The sequence below is a fragment of the Jaculus jaculus genome, chromosome 11 (genome assembly GCF_020740685.1).
Source record: "Jaculus jaculus isolate mJacJac1 chromosome 11, mJacJac1.mat.Y.cur, whole genome shotgun sequence".
In the NCBI taxonomy this organism is placed as follows: Eukaryota; Metazoa; Chordata; class Mammalia; order Rodentia; family Dipodidae; genus Jaculus; species Jaculus jaculus.
In genome coordinates, this window is record NC_059112.1 from 22,789,992 (window position 1) to 22,816,809 (window position 26,818).

The 26,818-nt window shown below is 47.4% G+C and overlaps 1 protein-coding gene across 1 annotated transcript in view; it reads left to right on the forward strand.

Annotated features, from left to right (window-relative positions):
• The first annotated feature begins 1,822 nt into the window (after positions 1 to 1,822).
• Positions 1,823 to 26,818, forward strand: part of Bend4 (BEN domain containing 4) — a 43,374-nt gene continuing 18,378 nt past the window's right edge. The window contains exons 1-6 of the mRNA XM_045161243.1: positions 1,823 to 1,914; positions 2,076 to 2,313; positions 2,534 to 2,592; positions 2,668 to 3,252; positions 3,307 to 3,527; positions 12,698 to 13,264. Coding sequence (XP_045017178.1) covers positions 1,823 to 1,914; positions 2,076 to 2,313; positions 2,534 to 2,592; positions 2,668 to 3,252; positions 3,307 to 3,527; positions 12,698 to 13,264 — 1,762 coding nt within the window. The remainder of the gene's footprint in view (positions 1,915 to 2,075; positions 2,314 to 2,533; positions 2,593 to 2,667; positions 3,253 to 3,306; positions 3,528 to 12,697; positions 13,265 to 26,818) is intronic.

Sequence of the window (26,818 nt, forward strand, 5' to 3'; positions counted from 1 at the left end):
AGTAGGTAAATTTAGCTGGTAAAATATAAAAACAGACAGATTGTTGCCAACCTCCCCTTACCCAGTGTTTAAAGGGTGAGGGTACCATAAATTAAAAATATCTACACAGAAGACAAAAACCCCTAGTACAGGAAATCATTTCTTCAGTAGAGGACTGAAGGGTTTCTTTCCTCTTAAGTTTCCACACCACTGTTACTCCATTTTAGTTTCAAAAACAAGAACTTAGGAGCTAGCGAGATGGCTTAGCAGTTAAGGCACTTGCCTGCTAAGCATAAGGACCCAGATTCATTTCCCCAATACCCACATAAACTAGATACACAAGGTGGTACATGTGCCCTTTGTAGTGGCTAGAGGCCCTGGCACACCCGTTCTTTCTCTCTCCTTATCAAATAAATAAAATAAAACCGTTTGCCAGATGTGGTGGTGCATGCCTTTAATCCCAGCACGCAGGAAGATGGCCCTGAGCTCAAGGCCACCCTGAGACTTGAGTGAATTCCACATCAGCCTAGGCTAGCTAGAGCCAGACCCTAACACGAACACACACACACACACACACACACACACACACACACACGGGAAATTAGCTGGGAGTAAAGTGGGAGGGAGATTCAATACAAAATTCAGAACTGCTCTGTAGAAAGGAAACTGTGGGGAAGCTTGTGATCATTTATTTGCTCCAGTATATCACTCAATTTCAGCTGTCTCACATCTCAGAAGCAACTCCCCCATTTCCCACTTAGGTGCCTACGAAACATCTCCCTGCCATCTCATTCTCTGTATCTTTCACCAGCATTTCATTATTTCTTAGCTGTCCCTCTCATGCTCATCTCCCTTCCTCCTGGTGATCCACGTGTCCTCATTTAGCAGTTTTCAGAAGCCAGGGAGAAATGTTGCAAATAATGTTAAATATGATTAATATCTTGAATTCCTTGAAATATGACATGCATGAGTTACAATGAAACCTCTTTTATTTCCCCATGAAATGCTTTTGCATAATGAGAAAGAAAATGTCCTCTATGCCCTAATCAGCCCTGACAGTTCCTGGACTCCCAAATACTTTTATTTATGGCATTATTTATTTCATCTCTAATAAATGGAGGGGGAGCGCAGCACCATCTGAGGAGCCTGCACAGGAGAGGGAGAGAATCCGGGGTGGAGGAAGACAGATGAACCAGCAGAGAAGAGAAGTCTTTTCCAAAGGGAAGGGGGGTGGGTGGGTGGGGAAGAGGCCAACATCCCTGGGCCCCAGAGGAAAAAAAGTCACTTTCCCCAGACTACAAGGAAAGTTCCAGAAAGACACCGAACTTCAGAGTGGGAGAAACAAAGAGCACCAGTGACTCTGATGGGATCTATGAAGAAGGCAGGCTGGAACCCAAGCCTGGGAGAGGAGCTGCTGGTGCGGGCTGGGTGCTTCCTCTGACATGGGAGGCCCTGGGCGGCCCGCAGCAGAGTGATTAACAGACGTCAGGAGCGCCTCTACAGTTGAAGTGCCCCAGGAGAACCTCTTCCAAACCACCCAGATCTTCTCTCATTCAGACCTTGTACTTTGCAGAACCCCTGCCTGGTGGCACCAGTTGAGTGAATGTGGGTGGGCGTGACGGTAGAAAATACATGTACCAGAAAGAAAAACTGGAGAAGACGACTGTTCAGAGTGTTAGGTCGTCTTGTCCCAATTGCATAGTTTCTTAACTCAATAAAGAATTTCAATCCAAATGAGTCTTGTGCACCCATGCAACTGAGTTACAACTTCCTGAATTCGCGCCGTTCCCTCCAATCTCGCCGAGCCTCGGTCTTCTCATCTGCAAAAAGGTGGGAGAGAATAATGGCGCTGCGCACTTACTTCCGGCCCCTATGGGGGGTGTGTGAAACAAATGAAGTAATCATAGGCGAGTACAATGGTCTCGGTGCTCATCGGTGAAGTTTCGAGGCCCGGGAGGTCTTTGGGACAGCCAAGACCCTTAGGGCGGGACAACCTGCGCGCGCGGGGGTGGGGCGCGGGCGCGGGGGCGGGGGAGCAACCTGCGCCGGGGCCACGTTCTTTCCAGAAGGTGGGGGCAGCGGTTTCCTCTTGGAAGCACTCCCGGGGCCCACGCTCCGTCCACGCCGGCGACCCCGCCCCGACGCCCGGGTACCACCCCCTCGTGCAAACTCTCGGAGTTGAGAGGTCACGCCGGAGGGCGCCGCCGCGAGCTCCGCTCCCGACCCGGGACCCGACGGCCCGGCAGTCCACGTCGGACCCGCGGCGCGGCGCTCACCCTGGCGGGCATCCCGGGCCGCATCCTCCTCACCTGTAACCTGCAGGACCTCCTCCAGGTCCGTTCTCCCCGCCGCTCCGCTGGCTTTTTTCTTTTCTTTTCTTTTCTTTTTCTTCTTCCCCCTCCCTTCCTTCCTTCCACCTCCACTCCTGCTTTTTCCCCTCCACCCCCCTTTTGGAGAGGTGGGGGGAATCTTCCCAGATCGCTTCCCCCATCTCCCCTCCACTCGGACTCTCTGCCACCCCCCTCCACCCGCACCCCCCCCCATCCTCCCCCAGTTCCCACTCCCCGTCCCCCGTCGCCCGGGCCGACCCCTCCGGCCGCCGCCGGCTGCCAGGCCCCGCCCCCACCCCCATCCTCATTAGCAGATATTACCCTAAACACTTGCTCCTCACCTCCGTTCTCCCTGCAGGCATTGGCGAGGAGCGCTGTCAATCAGCGTTCGGGCGGCAGCCCCCCGCGCGGGGGCTCGGAGATGCCAGCCTCGGCGACAGGCGGCGGCGGCGGCGGCGGCGGCGCAGACACACGCCCTCTGCCCGGCGCGCACAGGGGCCGAGCCGGCGGCGGCGGCTGCGGCGGGCGGGCGACGGAGACACCCGCGGCCCCCGAGTGCGGAGGGGACGTACGGCGACGAGCGGCTGCCGAGACCCGACATGGAGGAGGAGATGTCCCCGGCGGCGGCGGCGGCGGTGGCGGCGGCGGCGGAGGAGGGGCCCAGCGTGGCCAAAATCTACAAGCAGCGCGGCCCCTACAGCGTCCTCAAGACGTTCCCCGGCAAGCGGCCGGCGCTGGCCAAGCGCTACGACAGACCCACCCTGGTGGAGCTGCCGCCGCCGCCGCCGCCGCCGCCGCCGCACGTGCGGGCATCTCCGCTGCCGCCGCCGCCGCCGCCGCCGCCCTTCGCGCCGCTCGCCGCCGGCTCCATCAGCAGCAGCGAGCCGCCGCCGCCGCCGCCGTTCCCGGTGCAGAGCGCCTTCCCCCCGGGAGCGCCGGGCCGGTCCATCCTCATCACCAGCACCAACTGTACCAGCTGCACCAGCAGCATCAGCAGCACCGCCGCCGCCGCCGCCTCGTCGTCGTCGCCGTCCTGCACGCCCGCTGCTTCCCGATGCCACCTGAGGACTCCGCCGCCGCCGCCGCCCACGGCCCCCGCCGCCTCCTCGTCGTCGTCCTTCGCCGCCGTCGTCAGGTACGGCCCCGGCACGGCCACCGCCGCGGGCAGCGGCAGCGCGGCTAGCGACGGCGGAGGAGCGTGCCTGGAACTCAGCGCAGGTACCGGGTGGTCGCGGAACAACTTTTCTTTTTCAATGCTGGCGGGGTGGGGAGCCGGGGGGCGGTGGAGGGGGGGTGCAGAGGACGAGGATCGGGGCTCCGAGACTGCGCGTGCAAGGAACTTTTAGGTGCATGCGACAGAGGCGGGTGGGGGGAATGAATGAGTGAGTGAATGCATGAATGCGTGTGTGTCCCTCGCGTTCCGCTCCCCGTGCTCCCGGCTGCAACTTCTGGAAGGTTCTTTGGCTTCCGACGGCAACGCGCGCCTTAACAGGTGGCTCCCGGGCGCTGGGCGATGGATGGGATGGGCGGGTTTCGGGGCGCGGGGTGGGGGGGGGTCTCTCCGCGCGCGTGGGCGGTGGACGCCCTTGAGTGACAGCTGCGACCTGCTGAGGGGGGGGGGTGTTGGGGGAGAAAAGGGGGACAGGCTGGGGCGGCTCCGCGAAGATGCCCTTTTTATTCCTTGGAGCTTCACTTTTTCCTGCGCTCCTCCCTCCCTCCTTCCTCTCTCTCTTTCTCTGCTTTTTGATGACTCTGTGGCGGGTCTCTCCGGGTTGGTTTTTCTCCTCGTGCGCTCCTGTTTTTCCTGCGCGCTCCGCTCCATCTCTCTCTCTCTCTCTCTCTCTTTTTCTGTCCCCCTCGAGCCCATAGATCCAAGTGTGGCTGAAACATCTGGGTCTTCCGCACAAGCCTTGCGCTGGACCTGATGCTGGCTTTTTCTTGTTCAGTGGGGTGTGGGGGCTCGCGGGTCCCCCACCTGCGGAATCTCCATGCCGGTCCACATCTCTATCCCTGTCCCCCCATCCACATCCTCATCCCCCCGGATCTTGCTACCTCGCGAGCTCACCCACCCTGGAGTCCCAGACTCCTTCTCCCCTCACTGTCTTGTGCAAGGTGGTTGGCACTGGCCTGTAACCAAGCTTCTTGGCTCCCTGAGGATGCTCAGCCAGGTTTACGGGCTTATCAACTGTGGTCTTGCATGGTACTTCAGACGCCCACCCCTTAATTCTGCGCTTCAGCGAATCTGTAAGTCCACCCCCCCCCCCCCGTGAAACCGGAGCATTGTCTCCAAGGAGTTTGGATGCCTGTGCTGAGCGCCCTGCTGTTTGTCAATATTTTGACACGTGAAGGATTGGTTTAGAGAAAGAAAATCTAATTACAGGTTATAGTGAGTTCTTGTTCTGTCATATCCCTCACTGATTTGGGAAGTCTTTGAGATTTTTGAGTGTGGTTCTTAGGTGGCCTTCCTTACTGGTGGGATTTTTTTTCTTTTCCTGCTGTTCTTGGCCTAATACTCATTGTGTCTTTATGTTCATTGTTAGGCTCTTTGCCCGCATCTCTCTTCTGGTTTGTTTTTTTTTTTTTTAATTTAAATGAGGTTCGTGTTCTTTGAGCTTTGGATGGGTATCCCATGCTGATTTTTGTTTTATTGATTTGAAGACAAGAGTCTCAGCTCTCAGACCTGGAGGTTAGTCCAGGCTTGGCCTCCAACTTGGAATCTTTCTGCCTCAGCCTCTGTATTACTACTTTAAAAATATTTTATTTATTTGAGAGACAGAATATGGGTGCACCAGGGCCTCCTGCCTCTGCAGAGGAACTCCAGACACTTGTGCCACTTTGTGTATCTGGCTTTATCTGGGGAGTCACACCCAAGCTGTGAGGCTTTGCAAACAAGTGCCTTTAACAGTTGAGCCATCTCTCCCCAGCCCCTTGTTTATTTTATTTACTTATTTTGTTTTTTCAAGGTAGAGTCTTGCTGTAGCTCAGGCTCACCTGGAATTCACTGTATTCTCAGGGTGCACTCTCTGCAATCCTCCTACTTCTGCCTCCTGAGTGCTGGGATTAAAGGTGTGCACCACCATGCCTGGCCCTTGTTCATATTTTTAAGACTGAGTCTCATTCTGTAGCCCAGGCTGGCCTGGAATTTGCACTGTTCGTCCAGACTCTCCCAAGTACTGGGATGCCAGGTGTGAGCCTTGATGGAGTCAGAGTTTATTTCTAAGCACCCTTTTTCTTTCTTTCTTTCTTTCTTTCTTTCTTTCTTTCTTTCTTTCTTTCTTTTTTCAACAGTTTTGGGTCCTTCCCTCATTTTCATTAATTTGTCTATGATTTTGTATTTATTCTTGCTTTTATTTTTTTATTATTTGAGAGAGAGAGAGAGAGAGAGAGAGAGAGAGAGAAGGGATGTGTTGTGCCAGGGCCTCCAGCCACTGCAACTGAACTCCAGATGCATGTGTGGCTTGCACATCTGGCTTTACATGGTTACTGGGGAATTGAACCTGGGTCCTTAGGCTTCGGAAAGCAAGCACCTTAACTGCTAAGCCATCTCTCCAGCCCTTTGTTTTATTTATTTGATAAAGAAAGGGGGGGATGGGTGTGCGCCAGGACCTCCAATCACTGCAAACGAACTCCTCCAGACGTGTGCGGCCCCCTTGTGCACCTGGCTAACATGGGTCCTGGGGAATGGAGCCTGGGTCCTTTAGCCATTCCTTCAGGTGCCCCCCACCCCCGTTTTATTTTACTTCCCCTTGTATGCTATAAATCCATTTCCTCATTTTCCATTTTGTTTATTTTTACTTTTGTTTACTTGAGAGAAAGGAAAGAAGGAGACAGAGAATGGGCGTGCCAGGGCCTCCAGCCACTGCAAACAGACGCATGCGCCCCCTTGTGCATCTGGCTTAAGTGGGTCTTGGGGAGTTAAGCCTGGGTCCTTTGGCTTTCTTTGCAGGCAAAAGCCTTGACAGCTAAGCCATCTCTCCTGCCCTCGTTTTCCATTTTCATCTGTAGTTGGTTGTTTCCTTGCCATGTTCTCTGTATTATTCCTTTCTGCCTCAGATGTTTGCCACCCTTGCCATGTGTCTCCTGCTCTGGAAGTTGGCCATCTCTCCTTCATGTGATGGTCACCTTGTTCTGAATGCTTCCTTTACTGTTTCTTCTAGTGTCCTGTTTGCCTCGTCTCTGTCCTGAGTTAGAAATCAGTGTCACCGAATCTAAATATATGAGGGGATGTTTCTAGAAAGGTATTCACATTTTCACATATGGCTATTTTCTTTCATAAGACTGCTTTTTTTGTGTGTGTGAGGTCTCAAATGTGAGGTTGGTCGCACAGAGGGGGCCTGGATACCTCGTATTTGTGGAAAGAGGAAAATTGGATGGTAGATTTCTTCCATGCATTGAGAAGTGTTCTGGGGGCAAGTGTGTGTGTGTGGGAGCCATAGAATCATGGTCATCCTTAACCGATAAACAAATCGGTTCTGTCAGCACACACCTACCTTTTATCCCAGTGCTTGGGAGACAGAGGTAGGAGGATCGCTGTGAGTTTGACGCAGGCCAGAGAGTACATAGTGCATTCCAGGTCAGCCTGAGCTAGAGCAAGACCCTATCTCGAGAAATAAAATGCAAAACAAACAAAAAGAAAGAAACTTTCTCGCAGGCACAGTGAGGATATAAGTGGCCATTAGAGGGACAGCCACCTAAAGAGCTGATTGGCTCTTGAAGAACTGTTAGTGCCGCCTTAAGCCAATCAGCGCCTCTGCCCTGGGCCCTTTAAACATATGGGGTAGGTAGGCAGGGCTTTGCCTGTTGCACCCTCTTGGTAGGTAGTGTTTTGGGCCACCCAGGAAGCTTAAAATAGCCAGGCATCCCTGTGATTAAGTGAATCCAAGATAGAAGAGGCATAACTGACTGTCCAGGGGAAATACAGTAAAAAGATGAAAGGGTTGTAGTGACTCTTATTTGCCATTAAGTGCTATAAGCCATTGAGGGAAAAAAAGATGATTAAAAATAGATTTTTTTCAACATTCCTACAAAAATCCCATGAAGTGTATAATTTTCCGTAAGAGGGGTAATAATACACCATGGTTTTAAAAGCATATTTTTCCTCTGTGGGAGGCTTAGAGTTAAAACCCACGTAGATCTTGATATGCAGCCTAAATTTGGCATCAGGAAATGGGAAATTGCATCTTTAAGCAGAGTACAATCAAAAATGAATTACAATAAATCCTATATAATTGCATAGGTCATTCTCTTTAATGAGATTTTATTAACCTGACTGTCAAGCTTTTGAGTCAGGCAGATATTTTATCTTCTTCAACTGATAAAAGTGTCAGCCATAAACCACCATATAAATATTCATAAATCTACACATCTGTGGCAGCCTATCAGCATCATTCTTTTGGACATTAAAAGCATTCTAATTACTTTCTGTCTAGCAGAGCTGAAATGCTGCCTGTTATAGTATGTGCTTGGCAGGCGTGATTGCTTTTGTTTGCCATCACAAATAGCAGCATCCTATTTTATATACCGATGGTCCAGAAAATATTCCGGGACTGCCTGAGCGGGATGGATATTGGGGAACACCATCTGGTTTTGATAGCACCAAGTATATTAACTCATCTGTTAATTTTTGACACATCATTGATTTATTTATTTAGAAAAATTGCATCCTGTTTTGCCGTGTTGATGTTTGTCATTATGGAAAAAAAAATTGGATGGCTTTTTTTTTTTAAGACATCGTTCATTGATGTGAGACATGGTTGATGTTTTTCCAAGATGCTTTCATTTTCTAACTTCTGCTTCTCTGTGACGTGAATTGCTGTCTGAAAAAGAAGTTAATGTTTTTAAGGAAATCATCTTATCTCAAACTAGTTGGAACCTAGTTAGTAGTAGGTCACTAAGAAATTTCTGCCTTTGCATTTTTAATATGAATGTATTTCACCCTTCGTTGGGCTAAAATCAAAAGGTTACCACTAATCTTCACTACTGTGATCTCCCTCTCCCTCACAGAGACAGAATTCTCTGAGGGATCTGCTGTGATGGCCACATTCTCTGCAAGGCTCTCCTTACAAAGAAGGACATTAGGGTAGAGAGACTGCCGATTTCCCATCCTCCCTTAGTCACTTACCAAATTTGGGATGGATTAAAACCACTTAATGCACAAGGATTTCTAGAAATGCAATTTTTAATTTTAAAAAAAAATCATGAGTTTAGGTTTTGGAATCAGAGTAGGTACAATTCTCAGCATATTATCTCCCAACAGGCTGCACAGTAAAGCAAACTAAATGAGAGAGAAGTGGTCATTTTTGAGTACTTCATGATTGTGATTTGTTAACATTCTATGGGGTTTCATTTTAGGGAAGTGAGTTGTTTTTTAATATTTCACCTTATTTTTATTTATCTGCAAGCAGAGAGAAAAGAGAGAATGGGCGGGGCGGGGCCTCCAGCCACTGCAAAGGAGCTCCGGACACATGCACCATTTTGTGCATCTGGCTTTATGTGGGCACTAGGGAACCAAAGCAGGGTCCTTTGGCTTTCTCTGCAGTCAAGCGCCCCAACTGCTAAGCTCTCTCTGCAGCCCGAGAAGTGAGAGTTTTAAAGTCCCTTTGTAAAGTGACAACTTCGTATTTCTCTGCTGTTCATGGAGTGTTGGACATTCTATGACAAGGAAAATTAAAACAACAACAAAAACAAAAACCAGTTAAAATCAGACAGAATACGTGTTCATGCTTTGGTCAACTAGGAATCACAGATCAAGTAGTCATTTAACTGTGTGCATCTCAAAACACAACTTTTCTCCATTTCTTAGTGATAATGGGTATCGCTCAGTTCTTGAATTTCTAATTATATTCTGTGTAGAGAGTTCAAGTATCCCTGGCTGTGATATGTATTAAGTGGAAAGACTTGTTTTCCCCACCAAGTGCCATAGTAATATTCTTTCATCATACCCTTCTGTGCCTTAGTGTTAAAATGTACTATCCAGCTATTTCAGCGTATTGAAGAGAGAAAGCATTCAAGTTGAATGAAGGGTTTACATTTGCTATTTTCTGTATATCAATTCTGAAAACAAATCTAGGATGAAGCATTTTCAAATCTGCAGGCAAGAACTATTTGATGATTGTAGCTATTCTCTGATATTCTGAGTGCATTTTAATAGATTATCTTCATAATGTAGTATATTACATAATGATTTTTTCTCAGCATGTTATGGGTTTATCCTTCAATTAAGAAAACAAATCATGCTTGTCCCTAAGTCAGATTCCGCCCCCCTCAACCTCCCTTAAAGTCTCTGCTGTAATGTGGTTCATCAATATGATTAAAACTGCTCAGTGTTTTGTGGGACATTGAACAGATACATATTGGAGCGGCTCTTTCTAGGCAATTCTGTTTCAGCCTTTCCTGGTGGTGTTTCCTTTCATCAAGGTTATACCCAAGTTGTACAAGCTGTAAATCAATTGGGACTATACTGATTAACATGCAAGCAGTAAATGCAACTGAAGGTCTTGGATGGGATTATAGGATTAAAATGAATGAAAATGGCTATTGTGCTAGGGTTGAATATTCCCAATCAATATCACCCTGTGATTTTACTAATAACAGCAGCCAGGAAGTAAAATAATGAGAGTGGAACATCTTGAAGTTCTCCACATGGTGTAAGTTCAACCGGTGACTCCCTTACTTGCCTTTGGATTATTGAAAACAAATGGCGCTTAACTATTTGTGGGATTTACAACAAGAAAAAGTACCAAGCAGGCCCCCTGCCCCATTTCAGATAATTTTAAAAATATTTTTATTAGAGAGAGAGAAGAGAATGAGTGTGCCAGGGCCTCTAGCCACTACAAAGGAACTCCAGACACATGTGCCACCTTGTGCATCTGGCTAATGTGTCTCCTGAGGAGTTGGGCCTGGGTCCTTAGGCTTTGCGGGCAGGCACCTTAACCACTAAGACATCTCCCCAATCCTTAAATAATTTTAAAAAGCATGAATTGGGGCTGGACAGGCGGCTCAGCGGTTAAAGGCACTTGCTTGCAAAGCGTGGTGACGTGGGGTCAGAGCACGAAAAAAGCCAAAGGACCCAGGTTTGATTCTCCAGGACCCACGTTAGCCAGATGTATAAGGGGGCACATGCGTCTGGAGTTCATTTGCAGTGGCTGGAGGCCTCTGGCACACCCATTCTCTCTCTCTCTCTCTTTTTTTTTTTTTCCTCTCTCTCTCCCTCTCCCACTTTCTCTGTCAAGTAAATAAATAAATAAATAATAAAATGTTTTTTCTTAAAATTACTGTCCTTGAATATATGAAAAAACTCCATTGAAGTCTTCTGGTATCCAGAACTGAACTGCTAAGGAAAATCTCCATTTATCATTTATCTTCTTTTGTCAATGTCAATTCCTCCTCTCCAGAAACAATTGAAAACTTCCCTTTTAGACATTTTCTAATCTCAACCAAATGTAGATTCTGCCTGGTGTCTTCTCTCTGTGGTACTAGGAACCCTTCCAATTTCAGTTATTCTGCTTTCTTTAATTCTATAAAATGTATCTCATTACCTGCAAAAATGTTAGTGAGCCTGAAGCCTTTAGGGACAAAGCTTCTAACGAAGTGGCAGGCACATGCATCTGTAGCTCGTTTGCAATGGCAGTAGACCCACCCACTCAGTCACTGTCTGCCTGCCTTTACTGTTTTACAAATTAAAGTGTGAGTCAAGCTAACCCTGGTGAAGTATGTTCTGTTTACTGTCTGGACAACTACACCTTTGTAATGACCACGGGAGTTTTCAGGTGTTCTCAGTGTTCGGTGTTCCTCCAGTGGTGACATTGTGTGCACACATGCATGTCCCAGTTCAAACTTCCGAGCCCTGTCACCAAGATGTGTCTTTGGCTAGATCCCTCAAGGAATAGGCCGGCTTAGGCTCTTGAGGTGGTTTGTGGAGGGAGTCCCCACTTGATCTTGGCAAGGGGGCGGGCAGTATTGATCCGAAAGAATGGAAGTGCTTTGTGGAGGGGAGCAGCTACCGGTAGCATTTCAGTTTTGGGTAGAGTTTCACAAATCTCAGACTTGGACAATGTTAAAGGACATTTTCATGATTTGGGTGGTTTTTATTTTTCCTTTGTTTTTAAAAAGAGTTGATAGTTTCTGCTTGCCTTTTGCTTTTTTTGTTTCCTTTTATTTTTGAGAGAGAGACAGAGAGGGAGAAAGGCAGAGAGAGAGAAAGACACACACACAAAGAGAATGTGCAGGTCAGGGCCTTTCAGCCTCTGTGAACAAACTCCAGACATGTACACTCCCTTGTGCAACATGGGTGACATTGCATGCCAGGGCCTCTAGCCACTGCAAATGCACTCCATATGCATGTGCCACCATGTGCATCTGGCTTACGTGGGTACTGGGGAGTTGAACCTGGGGTCCTTAGGCATCACACACACCTTAACCGCTAACCCTTCTCTCTAGCCCTGCTTTTTGCTTTTCACTGCTTGACGGTATGTGGGCTACGTGGCATCTGCCCACCCACACCTTTGCCACTTTCAAGGAGGCTTGACAGTCTGATACAAGTGGCTCTGGGACCGTGGAGATGACTCAGCGGTAAAAGGCACTTGCTTGGAAGTGGCTCTGAGAAGAGACACTTGGTTTTCAGACGAGCTTGTCCTGGGTCACCCTCGACAGGGTCCTTAACAAGAAATCTAGGTTAGCAGGTAACTTACAGAGAGACTGTTGGCACACAGATGTTGGGTGACCCTTTGACCTCTCCCCTTCCTGTGCCGGGGCTCAACTAGCCTCGCCTGTCTTCTCCAGTTTGCACCTGGGAACAGCGGTACTCGAGGCAGGGATTGTATGAGCTGATGAATATAGCAAGGTCACGAGGGCGCTCCAGAAATAGCAGTAATGATTGCAGTAAGCCCTCCTATCCATGAGGAATTGAGTGTGTGGTGGCTCGCTCGATTCATTAAGAGTAAGGATATTAATGGAACCAAAGGAGTGAGTGCAGACCTGTGTGTGCCAGTTAGTGCCTCAGAGAGGGTCCGCTTTATAAGCTCCCCTAAGTTAGTACAGGCTTTTTCTTAGAGTACGTGGTGGGGGTGACTCGGAGACACCCTGCTGGTCACGGAACCACAGAAAGCCATGTCCCGTTATCAGTGGATTCACCGGGCCTTCTGTGTTTGGATGTTGAAAGTCAGAATTAAGAACCTTACTTCTAAGCCAGGCAGCACACCTTTAATCCCAGCGCTTGGGAGGCACAGGTAGGATTGCCGTGAGCTCGAGGCCACCCTGAGATTATGTAGTGAATTCCAGGTCAGCCTGGGCTAGAGTGAAATCCTACCTGGGGGGTGGGGGGAACCTTGCTTCTTCATCTTGCTTTTGAGTGCCCCTCACTGACGTGTCTCTTTTTTATTTCATTTCAGAGAGTCGTATGATCTTGGATGCGTTTGCCCAACAGTGCAGTCGTGTTCTTAGCCTTTTAAATTGTGGAGGGAAACTTCTGGACTCCAATCATTCTCAATCCATGATTTCTTGCGTAAAGCAGGAAGGTTGTAGTTACAATGAAAGACAGGAACCGTGTCACATTGGGAAAGGGATCCACAGTCAGACCTCAGACAACATGGATATAGAGATGCAGTATATGCAAAGAAAACAACAAACTTCTGCCTTTCTGAGAGTTTTCACCGACTCTCTCCAAAATTACCTGCTCTCGGGGAGTTTCCCGACCCCGAACACCTCATCCGTCAGCGAGTACGGCCACCTGGCCGAGGTGGACCCTCTCTCGACCTCCCCGGTGCATACGCTGGGCGGCTGGACTTCCCCAGCCACGTCCGAGTCCCATGGCCACCCGTCCTCCTCTACGCTGCCAGAGGAGGAAGAGGAGGAGGAGGAGGAGGGCTACTGTCCTCGCTGCCAAGAGCTGGAACAGGAGGTTATTTCACTGCAACAAGAAAACGAAGAGCTCAGGAGGAAGTTGGAGAGCATCCCAGGTATGCCACTCTCCTCCCCCCTTACATGTGCCCAAGGGGTCCTTACCCTGGCCAGTCCAAACAAAGTCCACAACAAGCCACTAACCCCTCCTGTCTGTTAAAGCTACTGTGCATTTGGGTCAAGGCCCAAAGTCATTGTAAAGATGTCTGTGTCATTGTAAAAGTAATTCCTAAATGTGGTGCTTTGACATTGAAACAGATCAACTGTGAAAGTCTTCAGATTCCCTTCAAAAGTGATGCTATTGGGCTGGAGAGATGGCTTAGCGGTTAAGCGCTTGCCTGTCAAGCCTAAGGACCCCGGTTCGAGGCTCGGTTCCCCAGGTCCCACGTTAGCCAGATGCACAAGGGGGCGCACGCGTCTGGAGTTCGTTTGTGGTGGCTGGAGGCCCTGGCACGCCCATTCTCTCTCTCTGTCTGCCTCTTTCTCTGTTGCTCTTAAATAGATAAACAGATAAACAAACAAACAAACAAACAAAAGTGACGCTATTGCTCTAAGATGGCCTTTAAAAAAAACCATTTTTTAAAAAATTTATTTGAGAGAAAGAGAAAGAGGCAGATAGAGAATGGGCAAGCCAGGGCCTCTAGCCACTGCAAACAAACTTCAGACGCATGCGTCCCCTTGTGCCTCTGGCTTACGTGTGTCCTGGAGAATCAAACCTGGGTCCTTAGGCTTTGCAGGCAAATATCTTAACTGCTAAGCCATTTCTCCAGCCCATGTTTTTATTTAATTTATTTATTTATTAGAGTCAGATAGAGGGAGAGACAATGGGCGGGCCAGGACCTCTAGCCACTACAAATGAACTCCAGATGCTTGTGCCACCATTGTGCATCTGGCTTACATGGGACCTAGAGAATCAAACTTGGGTCCTTAGGCTTCACAGACAAGCATCTTAACCACTAAGCCATCCCTCCAGTCCCCCCCACCACCACCTTTTTTTTAAGGCTAAGTCACTGATAGAAGTTAACATGGAATGATCATTTCATTGGCAGGATTCAGTAGTACTGAACAGATGACATGGTCGGTTTTGTCTGTCTGTTAAATTATCCGGCCTTTCCTTTCTTATTAAGCTTCAACAGGCATGGTATCTTTTTAGCATGCAAGCTTCCCCTTAAAGTTAATAAACTGTAAACTAATAGGTCAAAGATAAATCAGTAATTAATCCAGCCCTAAACTATTAATGTCCCTGGCATTTCCTGTCCCTTAAGCACTCTTGATTTTCAGCATCTTAAGAGTTCTTTTATGGCAAAACCTTGAGTTGCTAAGTCGAATTGTTTCCTTTTTTCCCACTGTTGAGAAAAGCACTTTGTGTCTGGGACTTCGAAAGATTGGGCTGGAGACGTGCTCAGTGGTTAAAGTCGCTTGCAAAGCCTGAATGAAGGCCTGGGTTCCATTCCCCACGACCCAGGTAAAGCCAGATGCACAGAGTGGTACATGCCCAGGTAAAGCCAAATGCACAGAGTGGTACATGCCCAGGTAAAGCCAGATGCCCACAGTGGTATATGCCCAGGTGTAAAGCCAGATGCACAGAGTGGTACATGCCCAGGTGTAAAGCCAGATGCGCAGAGTGGCACATGCATCTGGAGCTCATTTGCAGTGGCAAGAGACCCTGGTGTGCCCACTCCCCCACCCTCCTGCAAGTAAATATTTTTTAAAAAGAGCAATGAAGGGGGAAGGGGGGGAAGGAGTTATCATGGTTTATTGCCTATAATTTTGGAAATTGTCAATAATTTAAAAAATTTGGGGGAAGGGGAGGGTATTACCATGGGGTATTTTTTATAATCATGGAAGTTGTTAATAAAAATTTGGGCTGGGCGTAGTGGCACATGCCTCTAATCCCAGCACTCGGGAGGCAGAGGTAGGAGGATCGCCGTGAGTTCGAGGCCACCCTGAGACTACGTAGTGTATTCTAGGTCAGCCTGGGCTACAGTGAGACCCTACCTCGAAAAACCAAGAAAAATAAATATTTTTTTTTGGAAGAAAAAAAAAAATTTTTAAGACACCAAGATAATTAGCTAGAACATTATCTTTGAACTTTTAAAAATGAATTTTATATTTATTTATTTAACAGAGAGAGAGAAAGAGAATGGGCGTGCCAGGGCCTCCAGCCACTGCAAACAAACTCCAGATGCATGCACCCCTTTGTGCACCTGGATAACATGGGTCCTGGGGAATCGAACCAGGGTCCTTTGGCTTTGCAGGCAAGCACTTTAACTGCTAAGCCATCCCTCCAGCCCATCTCTGAACTTTTTTTTTTTTTTTTTTGAGGTAGGGTCTCACTGTAGCTCAGGCTGACCTGGAATTCACTACGTAGTCTCAGGGTGGCCTCGAACTCATGGGGATCCTCCTACCTCTGCCTCCCAAGTGCTGGGATTAAAGGCGTGCGCCACCACACCCGGTTCATCTTTGAACTTTTTAAATCATATAGCCTGAAGATGATAAAGTTTGGGTCATACCCACCAGCCTATATACTTGCTGGTTAATTACATATGTGATAGTACATATAATCAAGTTAAGAACTGTAGGGCAGCTAGGTGTGATAGCACACACCTTTAATATCAGCACATGGAAGACAGGCAGGATTGCTGTGTCTTACAGGACAGCCTGATGCTGCATAGTAATTTCTAGATCAGCCTGGGCTAAAGTGAAACCCTACCTCGAAAAACTTTAAAAAGGTGGTGGGTGGGGATTGGAGAGATGGCACAGCATTTAAGGTGTTTGCCTGAAAAGACAAAGGACCCAAGTTCAATTCCCCAGGGCCCACATAAGCCAAATGCACAAGGTGGTCCATGCGTCTGGAGTTCATTTGCAGTGGCTGGCGGCCTTTGCGGGCCCATTCTTTCCTACCTTCCCTCTTTCTCTCTCAAACAAATAACAATTAAAAAAAAATTTTTTTTTAATGTAAGGCAGATACATACATAAAACTTATGTTATGTCCTTTGCTTGAACCAGTTTCTTTGTCCCGTCCATCTGGTAGCTGATTTAGACAAGAAGAAACAATTGCTGCAGTTTCCATTTGTGTGTTAGGACACACAAAAAAGTGGGAAAACCAGAAACATGGTAATTGTCAAATCATGCAGAGCCAGGTGTGGTGAGTGGTGCATGCTTGTGGTTCCAGCGCTTGGGAAATAGAAATAGGAGAATTGGGAGTTCAAGGTCATCCTTGCCTGTAGAAGTTCAAGGCCAGCATGAGCTACATGAGATACCCTGTCACTAAAAGGAGAGAGGGAGAAGGCAGAGGTGAAGGAAGATAAGGGGACAGCAGGACAGGGAAAGAGAGAGATCCTGCCAGATCAGAAATCAACTTTGCCCCCCCCCCCCCAAAAAAATCACGTAAGGGAGCTAGGGTCGGTCAGGGCAGGGGAGGCGTGGCGCCGCGGTCAGTCCACAGTGAAAAAGCAGCATGATGATTTCTGCCGCTCTGCCAGTTCTCTCATCTGTGGACATCCAGGAATGTAGCCCATGAGCTAGAGCCACCCAGAGTTAGGGTAGGTGGTCCTACCTCAACGAATCTCACCTAGAAAATGCCTTAAAGACACGACCAGAGTTTGTTTCCATAATCATAATGATTCGAAATCCTGTCAAATTAACTACAGGCTAACCAGCACAAGTTCATCCCTTGTCAATGTGACATTCAAACATAGCACTTTAAAATAACATTTAGAGCCGGGCGTGGTGGCGCATGCCTTTAATCCCAGCACTTGGGAGGCAGAGGTAGGAGGATCGCCGAGAGTTCGAAGCCACCCTGAGACTACATAGTGAATTCCAGGTCAGCCTGAGCCAGAGTGAGACACTACCTCGGAAAAAAAAAATATATATATATATATATATATTTGAGAATGAGAAGGTGGGGGGAGAGAATGGGTGTGCCAAGACCTCCAGCCACTGCAAACAAACTCCAGAAGCATGTGCCCCCTTGTGCATCTGTCTTACATGGGTCCTGGAGAATCCTTTGGCTTTGCAGGCAAGTGCCTTAACCGCTAAGCCATCTCTTCAACCCCAAACATAGCACTTTAAGCCATAACCTTCCTCTCCCTAATTCCTAGAAGTTCATAACCATCTCACAAATGTAAAATACATTCAGTCCAATTTCAAAAGTCTCCATCGTCTGTAGCAATTCCAGGCTTGTTTAATAAAGTGTCAGTGTAATCTCTGGGTGGCTGTTAGCTAGGAGCTCCTACATCATCAAAAAGCGAGTTACATTCTTTTTTTAAAAAATATTTTTATTTATTTATTTGAGGGGAGGAAAGAAGCAGATAGAAAATGGGCACCCCAGGGCCTCTAGCCACTGTACAGGAACTCCAGACGCGTATACACTACCTTGTACATCTAGCTTTACGTGGGTACTGGGGAACTGAACCTGTGTCCTTTGGCTTGCCGCTAAGCCATCTCTCCAGCCCAGGTTACATACTTGCATAGGCACAAGGTAGACATTCCCAATCCGAAAGTTGAAGAATGGGGGCCTAGCAAGGAATGAATGATCAGACCAATGCAAGAATGAAATCAAGCAGAGGAAACGCAAATCTTGTAGCTCCATGTCTGACTTCTGGAACCCTTGATAAAATCCCCTGGGCTCCTAAAGGGTTGGATAGCTGTGCCGCCTACAGCCTTTCTTTCTTTTTTTTTTTTTTTGTGGGGGGGGGGGGTTCAAGAGAGGGTCTCATTGTAGCCTAGACTGACCTGGAATTTACTATATAGCCTCAGGGTGACCTTGAACTCACAGAAGTCCTCCTACGTATGCCTCCCAAGTGAGTATTGGGATTAAAGGTGTGCACCACTATGCCCGTAGGCCCATGGCTTTTCTTGATCAGCCCAAGCCTGCAGGTTTTCCTGGCAGATGACTCACGGTCTTTGCATGACCAACATCCTGAGGTCTCTGCTGCAACTTGGGATTCACCATAATTGTTTCACTCAGTGCCTTGGAACTCCCTCCCTGCCTCCCATTTCCTAGCCTCAGTGGCTCTCTGGAACTGTGGTGTAATAATAATCCATGGCCTCTTGTGTCCTTGCTTTCAAAACCACTCCCACGTGAGTGACGCTGCGAGTTCTGCTGTCAGCCCGTGGAGCCTCGCTATGGACGCTGCTGAAGCTTCCTCTGTTTGCTGACCTTGGGGAATAGACACTTCCTTCCACATTCTTTCTTTTGGCCTTTTCTTTCAGAAGAATTCACATTCACATCTTTTCAATGGTTGGGTCTTCCCTCCGGACATCTTTTTTACTGTCTACCGTACAGCACTAAGCTTGTCTTTGATGGTGGTGAGTCTTTTTAACAAGTAGAATGGGACTTTACAGTTTATTCCGTCAAACTATATTTTTCATATCTTTATGTTGTGTATTTTGCTCTTCTTCATTGGAGATCTATTTGAATAAGAGCAGCGAAGAAGACTCAAGGCTTTCCTGTCTTGAAATCACTTTTGTTGTTGTTGTTGTTTTGTTTTTTGAGGTAGGGTTTCACTCTAGCCCAGGCTGACCTGGAATTAACTCTGTAGTCTCAGGGTGGCCTCGAACTCACGGTGATCCTCCTACCTCTGCCTCCCGAGTGCTGGGATTAAAGGCGTGCACCACCACGCCCAGCTTGAAATTACTTTTAAATTAAAATTTGCTCAAATTCTCAGGACATGGGCAGAATACAGCCGGTTTCTTTGCCAGAATATCACACATCCACTGCTTGTAGCACAGTTGTGAAGCATCGTGATCCAAGCCTTCCCAGTCCGCATTTCTTTCTGCTCCTCTCATGTCTCACCAAGCTCCGCTCACAGCTTTGTGTCGAGTTTCTCTAGTCCCAAGTTCCCAAGCCTTCCACGTGCCTTCTGCAGTTTCCAAAAGACTCTGAACCACATGGTCAGGTTTATTGCAATCACCGTGCCCCAACTTCTCAACCAGTTTTATGCCTCCACTTCTTTCCCATTGTGGAGACAAAATACCTGACCAACTTAGGAAAGGCAAAGGGTTTCGTTTCAGTCCACAGTCCCAGAGGGTGGAGGCAGCCCAGCAGGGAACTACTGAGGGGTGAGAGTTGCTCAGCTAGCTCTTGTCCTTTTTATTTTTTGGTTTTTCGAGGCAGGGTCTCACTCTAGCTCAGGCTGACCTGGAATTCACTATGGAGTCTCGGGGTGGCCTCGAACTCAACGGTGATCCCCCTACCACTGCCTCCCGAGTGCTAGGATTAAAGGTGTGCGCCCCCACGCCTGGCTGGCTCTGTCCTTTTTTTTCAGACCAGGAACCCAGCCCCGGTCAGTGGTCAGCCTGGGTCCTCCCACCTCAGCTAATCTAACCTAGAGAACCCTTACAGACAGGACCAGAGATTTGTTTCCATGGTGATTCTAAATCCTGCCAAATTAATAACAAAGATGGAGCATCACACTCTCTTTTCACTTCAAAGAGTGTCCCATGTTGAGCTGAGATTTGAATTTGGATGCTGTTGTCTTGGGAGGTGAGGCGAAAGAGGTCAGCCTGTGATTGGATGAGTCACAGTGGTTTCCCAAACCGGCAGGTCCTGCTTGCATCTTGGTAGATTCCAGAAGGCTGTAGTGGAAACAGGGTGGCTATTCTCCCCACATCAGGGAGAGGTGGCTGCCTCGGCACAATGGAATTGGGTACCTCTGCCCGTCCTGTGAATGTTCGCTGTTGGTTTACCTCAAAGGGGTGTTTTCAGAGCTCACTTCCACTCTTTCTCTTCCACTGTGGAGGAAACGGGGTCCTAGAGATCTACCCAGCTGCAGAACCTGAACCCTGCACCTGCGGCCCAGCAACGCCCCCCCCTTGTCTCATCGTGGGTGGGAGTTTCAGAGAGCAAGGAGAAATGACACAACAGTCAGAACGTTAGCTGTCTAGCAATGTCCTTGATAATCCCAATCCCACTTGGGGTTCAGTCTTCTCTCTACCTTCTTATCGGGTGTTAGCTCACGGGTGCTACGTCAACAGTCACTGTCTTTGGACTTCCCCGAAAGCTAAAAAAGGATGCTAGTTCCTGTGTACTCTTGATGACAATGGTTGAAGTTAGTCTCAGGGTCACTACTGTGAGCTTACACATCCCATCCTTAGTGAGGGTCCTCCCCTGAACCAGTAGCTGTTCCACTGTAAACTGTGATTGCTTTAGATAATAGACTTGGAGAGAACTGGGCACAATTGTACACCCCTGTAATCCCAGCGCTGGGGCAGCAGAATCAGGAGTTCAGGGCCATCCTCGGTTATGTAGGGAGTTTCAGGTGAGGCTGGGCTAGGTGAGACCTTGTCTCAATATACAATAATCATAATTGGGCTGGAGAGATGGCTACTGGTTAAGGCGTTTACCTGCAAAGCCAAAGGATCCTAGTGGGATTCTCCAGGATCCACATAAGCACAAAGTGGCACATACATTTCGAGTTCGTTTACAGTGGCTGGAGGCCCAGAGTGCCCATTTTTTCTCTCTCTGTCTCTCTCTGCCTCTTTCTCCCTTAAATAAACTACATATATATAAATGGAGCTGGGTATGGTGGCACATAACTTTAGTCCCAGCACTTGGGAGGAAGAGGTAAGTTGATTGACATGAGTTTAAGGCTACCCTAAGACTGCATAATGAATTCCAGGTCAACCTGGGCTAGAGTGAGACCCCCACCTTGGGAAAAAAAATTAAGGTGCTGGGGCTGGAGAGATGGCTTAGTGGTTAAGGTGCTTGCCTGCAAAGCCTAAGGACCCAGGTTTGATCCCTAGTTACCTACATAAGCCAGATGCATAAGCTGACACATGGATTTGGAGTTCATTTGCAGTGGCTAGAGGCCCTCACGTGACCATCCACTTCCCATCCACCCCTCCACCCCAGTCTCTCATAAATAAAATGTTTTAAAAGTTTAAAAAATAATTAAGGTGTAGAGCAATTGAGGAAGTTTCCTGATGTTGACCTCTGGCCTTTACACACACATGTACACGTACGAACACGTCCACCCATCTTACACAAACCTGGACATTGCTAAGTACTACATATAAGAAAGATAAACTTGTTCTGTGTGTGTGTGTCACGCATGTGGGCATATGTGAGGAGGCTAGATGTCAACATATCCAGCGTCTTCCTTCACCTTTTACCTCTTTGCCGAACAAAAAGAAACTTTATTGACAACTTCTGCACATGTAGACAATACACCATGATCATAATCCCCTCCCACCACCCTCTCCCAAATCCTCCCTCCACTGAATCTCTTCTTTCCAACTACTCTTTCTTATTTTATATATATATATATATATATATATATATATATATTTTCTTTTTTTTTTTTTTTTTTTGTCTCCCAAATATGCAGGTCTTGTGTAGGTAGTAGCATCAGCCACTGCGATGTCATGAAGATAAAGCCACCTTGTTGTGTCTGGGTGACAGCATTGTAAGCCGTCATCCTCTTCGCTTGGCTCTCACATTCTTCTGCCATCTCTTCCACAGTGGCCCCTGAGCCCTGGAGGGTGTGGTCGAGATGTCTCACCTAGTGCTGGGCATGGGTTTTAGGTCATCTTAGCAGACACCAACATCTGAGCAGAGAAGCTTCTCTAACCAAAAGTGAGAGTAGCTTTAAGATGTGGGCATAAACGTGAGTGTTCAGAGGGCAGTTTGGTGGGCATAATTCACCTTATTTTTTTGTTTTGTTTTGGTTTTTGGTTTTTTGAGGTAGGGTCTTGCTGTAGCTGAGGCTGACCTGGAATGCACTATTTAGTCCCAGGTTGGCTTTGAGCTCACAGTGATTGTCCTACCTCTGCCTCCAGAGTGCTGGGATTAAAGGTGTGCACCACCACACCCAGCTACCTTTTTTTAAAAAAATTTTTAATTTTTATTTATTTGACAGAGAAAGAGGGAGGGAGGGGAGAGAGAGAGAGAGAGAATGGGCACGGCATGCTAGGGCCTCCAGCCACTGCAAACGAACTCCAGGCACATGCACCCCCTTGTGCATCTGGCTTACATGGGTCCTGGGGACTTGAACCTGGCTTTGCAGACAAGTCCCTTAACTGCTAAGCCATCTTTCCAGCCCTACCTTACGTCTTTAGTCAAGTTCTCTCACTGACCCAGAGCTTACAAATGGGGCTAGAGGAGCCAGGCAGCCCAAAGGATCCTGTCTCTACGGCACTGGGATTTCAGGCGCATGCCACTGCCATGCTCTGCTTTTGTGTGGGTGCTTGGGACCCAAAGTCAGGTCACTGTATGTGCCACAAACACTGTCCACTGAGCTATCTCCCCAGTCACACATTTTAAAAAAAAATTATTTATTTATTTGCAAGGAGAGAAAGAATGAGTGAGTATGGTTATGCCAAGGCTTCCAGCCACTGCAAACAAACTCCAGACGCACATGCCTGCCTTGCGCATCTGCCTTGTGTGAGTCCTGAGGAATAGAAACTGGGTCCTTTGGCCTTTTGCCTACAAACACCTTAACCACTAAGCCATATCTCCAGCCCCCACATTTATTTTTATTTTTTATTTACACAATTTTTATTAACATTTTCCATGATGATAAAAAATATCCCATGGTAATACTCCCCCCCCCCGCACTTTCCCCTTTGAAATTCCATTCTCCATCATATTACCTCCCCATCTCAATCATTGTACTTACATATATACAATACCAACCTATTAAGTACCCTCCTCCCTTCCTTTCTCTTCCCTTTATGTCTCCTTTTTACCTTACTGGCCTCTGCTACTAAGTATTTTCGTTCTCATGCAGAAGCGCAATCATCTGTAGCTAGGATCCACATATGAGAGAGAACATGTGGTGCTTGGCTTTCTGGGCCTGGGTTACCTCACTTAGTATAATCCTTTCCCGATCCATCCATTTTTATGCAAATTTCACAACTTCATTTTTCTTTACCGCTGAGTAGAACTCCATAGTATAAATGTGCCACATCTTCATTATCCACTCATCAGTTGTGGGTCATCTAGGCTGGTTCCATTTCCCAGCTATTGTAAATTGAGCAGCAATAAACATGGCTGAGCACGTACTTCTAAGGAAATGAGATAAGTCCTTAGGATATATACCTAGGAGTGCTATAGCCAGCCCCCGCATTTTTTAAAAAGAAATTTTACTGTGTACATTTAAAGTATACATCATGATAGGATGGGATTTTGAGGGGGAGAGAGTGAGAGAATGGGCACTCCAGGGCCTCCAGCCAGTGCAAAGAACTCCAGATGCTTGTGGCCCCTTGTGCATCTGGCTAACATGGGTCCTGGGGAATCGAACCTAGGTCCTTTGGCTTTGCAGGCCGATGCCTTAACTGCTAAGCCATCCCTTCAGCTGGTATATAGATTTTTCAAAGAGTTATTGAAGTGAAAAAATGACGTATCCTTTATCTAACCATTGTTCAATTTTTGTCCCTCCCCCCCCCCGCATGAATAGCTAAAATTTACTCATTTAGTCTGAATCTAGAATATAATTTTATCATCTGACTCGTTAACTTCTACTATAACCTTTTTTTGTTTTTGTTTTTCGAGGTAGGGATTTTACTCTAGCTCAGGTTGACTTGGAATTCACTAAGTAGTCTCAGTATGGCTATTCACCCCACCTCTGCCTTCTGAGTGCTGGGATTAAAGGCATGCACCACCATTCCCCTGCCTTCTATGACCTTTGACCTGTTTCTCTCCCTTCCCCCAGGTCCTCAAATAACCTGTTTTTGTTTTTGTTCTTTGTTTTCTTTTGAAAGCCAGGGTCTCTTTATTTAGCACAAACTGATTGGAAGTCACTGACATCTGGGATTACAGGCGTGAGCCATCATGGGGCGTAGTTCTAGAATCCGGAATTCATGTTAATTTCTGCCAAAAACCTCCATAATCTTTTTATGCTGGTTAACAGTGTGGTGTGCTGTTTGCTATCTGTGAGTTATTTAACCCTTCTGAGCCTCAGTCTCCCCTTCCATAAAGCAAGGTGAACAGTATTAGAAAAATGTGGAAATAGCCAGGTGTGGTAGCGCACACCTTTAATCCAAGCAATTGGGAGGCAGAGGTGGGAGGATCGCCATGAGTTCGAGGCCACCCTGAGAATACAGAGTAAATTCCAGGTCAGCCTGGGTTAGAGTGACACCCTACCTCGAAAAGAAAAGAAAAGAAAAGGAAAGAAAAGAAAAGAAAAGAAAAGGAAGAGTTAACTGACCTGGTAGAGTGTGGCTGGAATCCCAGCACTCAGAAGAGGATGGTCAGTCAAAACACAGCTGGAGAGATGGCTTAGCAGTTAAGGCATTGGCTTGTGACACCTTGTATCCACTTAAGCACAGGGGAACAAGGTAGGTGGCACATGTTTCTGGAGTTTGTTTACAGTAGCTAGAGACTCTGGCATGCCAATTCTCAATCTCTGCCTATCTGTGTGCGCTCACATCTCTCTCTCTCTCTCTCTCTCTCTCTCTCTCTCTCTCACACACACACACACACACACACACACAAAATATTTAAAAGACAAAAAAAGGGAAGGAAGGAGAAGAAAAAGGAAACCCTTCTTGGCTAACAATACAGAGACCCAACTGTGTTTCTGGATTATAAGTGTTCTGATCTCAGAAAAAGGTCACAGCGCCTCAGATCTTGTGTCTCCCCTACTTCTGACCAGTCTTCGGTCCCCTGGGTCTACCTCTTCTCCCTCCCCACTGCCTTCACTGGAGCCCATCATACATCCCTTAGGCTGAGGCTGGGCCAGCACAACATCTCTCCCGTACTCAGTAAAGTTAACTTTCCCAGCTGTTTTCCAGGGGAGTGCTTACTCTGGGTGTGGTTTTGTCTCCTGATGTCCTGACAAGGAGACAGGCTGTGCCACATCCTTGACTGCAGAGACTAAACCTGGCTCCTAGCCCATGGCCTGCTATGCTGTACACATTGAGTTAAATTCTACTGAAACAGGGCTTGTCAGAAATACAGCTCTGGCCGGGTGTGGTGGCGCACGCCTTTAATCCCAGCACTTAGGAGGCAGAGGTAGGAGGATCGCCATGAGTTCGAGGCCAGCCTGAGACTACATAGTGAATTCCAGGTCAGCCTGGACAGAGTGAGACCCTACCTCAAAAAAAAGAAAAAGAAATACAGCTCTGCAACTGTAGACGGAGTAATCCTCAAAGCATGTTACTTGATGCTAGATACTCCCTTTTGTGACCTTGTTCTAAACCACATAGCAAGGGTTAAAAAATTAAAATGTGGGTTGGAGAGATGGCTTAGCGGTTAAGTGCTTGCCTGTGAAGCCTAAGGACCCCGGTTCGAGGCTCAGTTCCCCAGGTCCCACGTCAGCCAGATGCACAAGAGGGTGCACGCGTCCGGAGTTCGTTTGCAGAGGCTGGAAGCCCTGGCGCGCCCATTCGTTCTCTCTCCCTCTACCTCTCTTTCTCTCTGTGTCTGTCTCTCTCAAATAAATAAATAAATAATTTAAAAAAAAATTAAAGTGTAATGCATTGAGGGCTGGAGTGGTTAAGACGCTGCTTGCCTGCAAAGCCTAAGGACCCAGGTTGAATTCCACAAAGCCCACGTGGGGCCACATGCATCTGGAGTTCCTTTGCAGTGGCTGGAGCTCTGGCATGGCCATATTCTCTCTCTCCCCCTCCCTCTCCTTCCCTCCATTTTGTTCTCTAATAAATGAAATTTTAAAAATTAAATTAATGAAAAGGTGGAGTTATCGAGACCCCCACATACCCTTCATTTGAGTAAACCAACACTAGATGTTTCTCTGGGAGAGACTTCCTTACCCAGGAGCTGCTCAGGCAGTATAAAAACTCAAAAGTTCTGAAGACTTCCCTAGTCTGGGCTAGTGCCCTCTGCCTGGCACACGTTATTTCTGGTAGTCTCACAATACCTCTGGCAATGGTTTCACTTTCACACATACAAAACAGAAGATAGAAAGATTAAGTAGCTCTCCCAGGATCACACAGATAGAGCCAGAGGCAGTGCTTGGAGGACTTGTCCCTGAGCCTTTAGCCAGGAAGCTCTTAGTCTTACGGAGCCATTGTGTGTGTGTGTGTGTGTGTGTGTAACTGCTTCCCTGGCCGTGATGCAGCAGTTTTGCAGACTAAGGGGTGTTCATTTTAGTTGACAAAAAAAATCTGCTTTCCTTCCTAGAATTATCTGATAAACCTCTTTAAGTGTTGTTACTCAGAACAACACTGTAAATGCATCCTCCCTCCTCAGCTTTCTGATGGGATGGTGCTGTCACGTCCTAAGTAATCTTCCTGCACCAGTCCTGCCTCGGCATCCCAAAGGTTAGGATTACAGGTGTGAGCCACCACATCCTGCCTCTCCTTTGCTTTTAATAGAAGTTTTTAAAAAAATACTTTATTATTTACTGGGGGGGGGCAGAGAATGGGCACGCCATGGCCTCCAGCCACTGCACATGTACTCCAAATGTGTGCACCCCCTTGTGTATCTGGCTTACGTGGGTCCTGGAGAATCAAATTGGGGATACTTTGGCTTTGCAGGCAAATGCCTTAAGCTCTAAGCCATCTCTCCAGCCCCACTTTTTTTTAATACTTCATTTTTAAAATGTTTTATTTATTTACATACAAAGAAAGAGAATGGGCGCTCCAGGATCACCAGCCACTGCAAACGAACTCCAGATGCATGGTCCATTTTGTACCTCTGGCTTTAC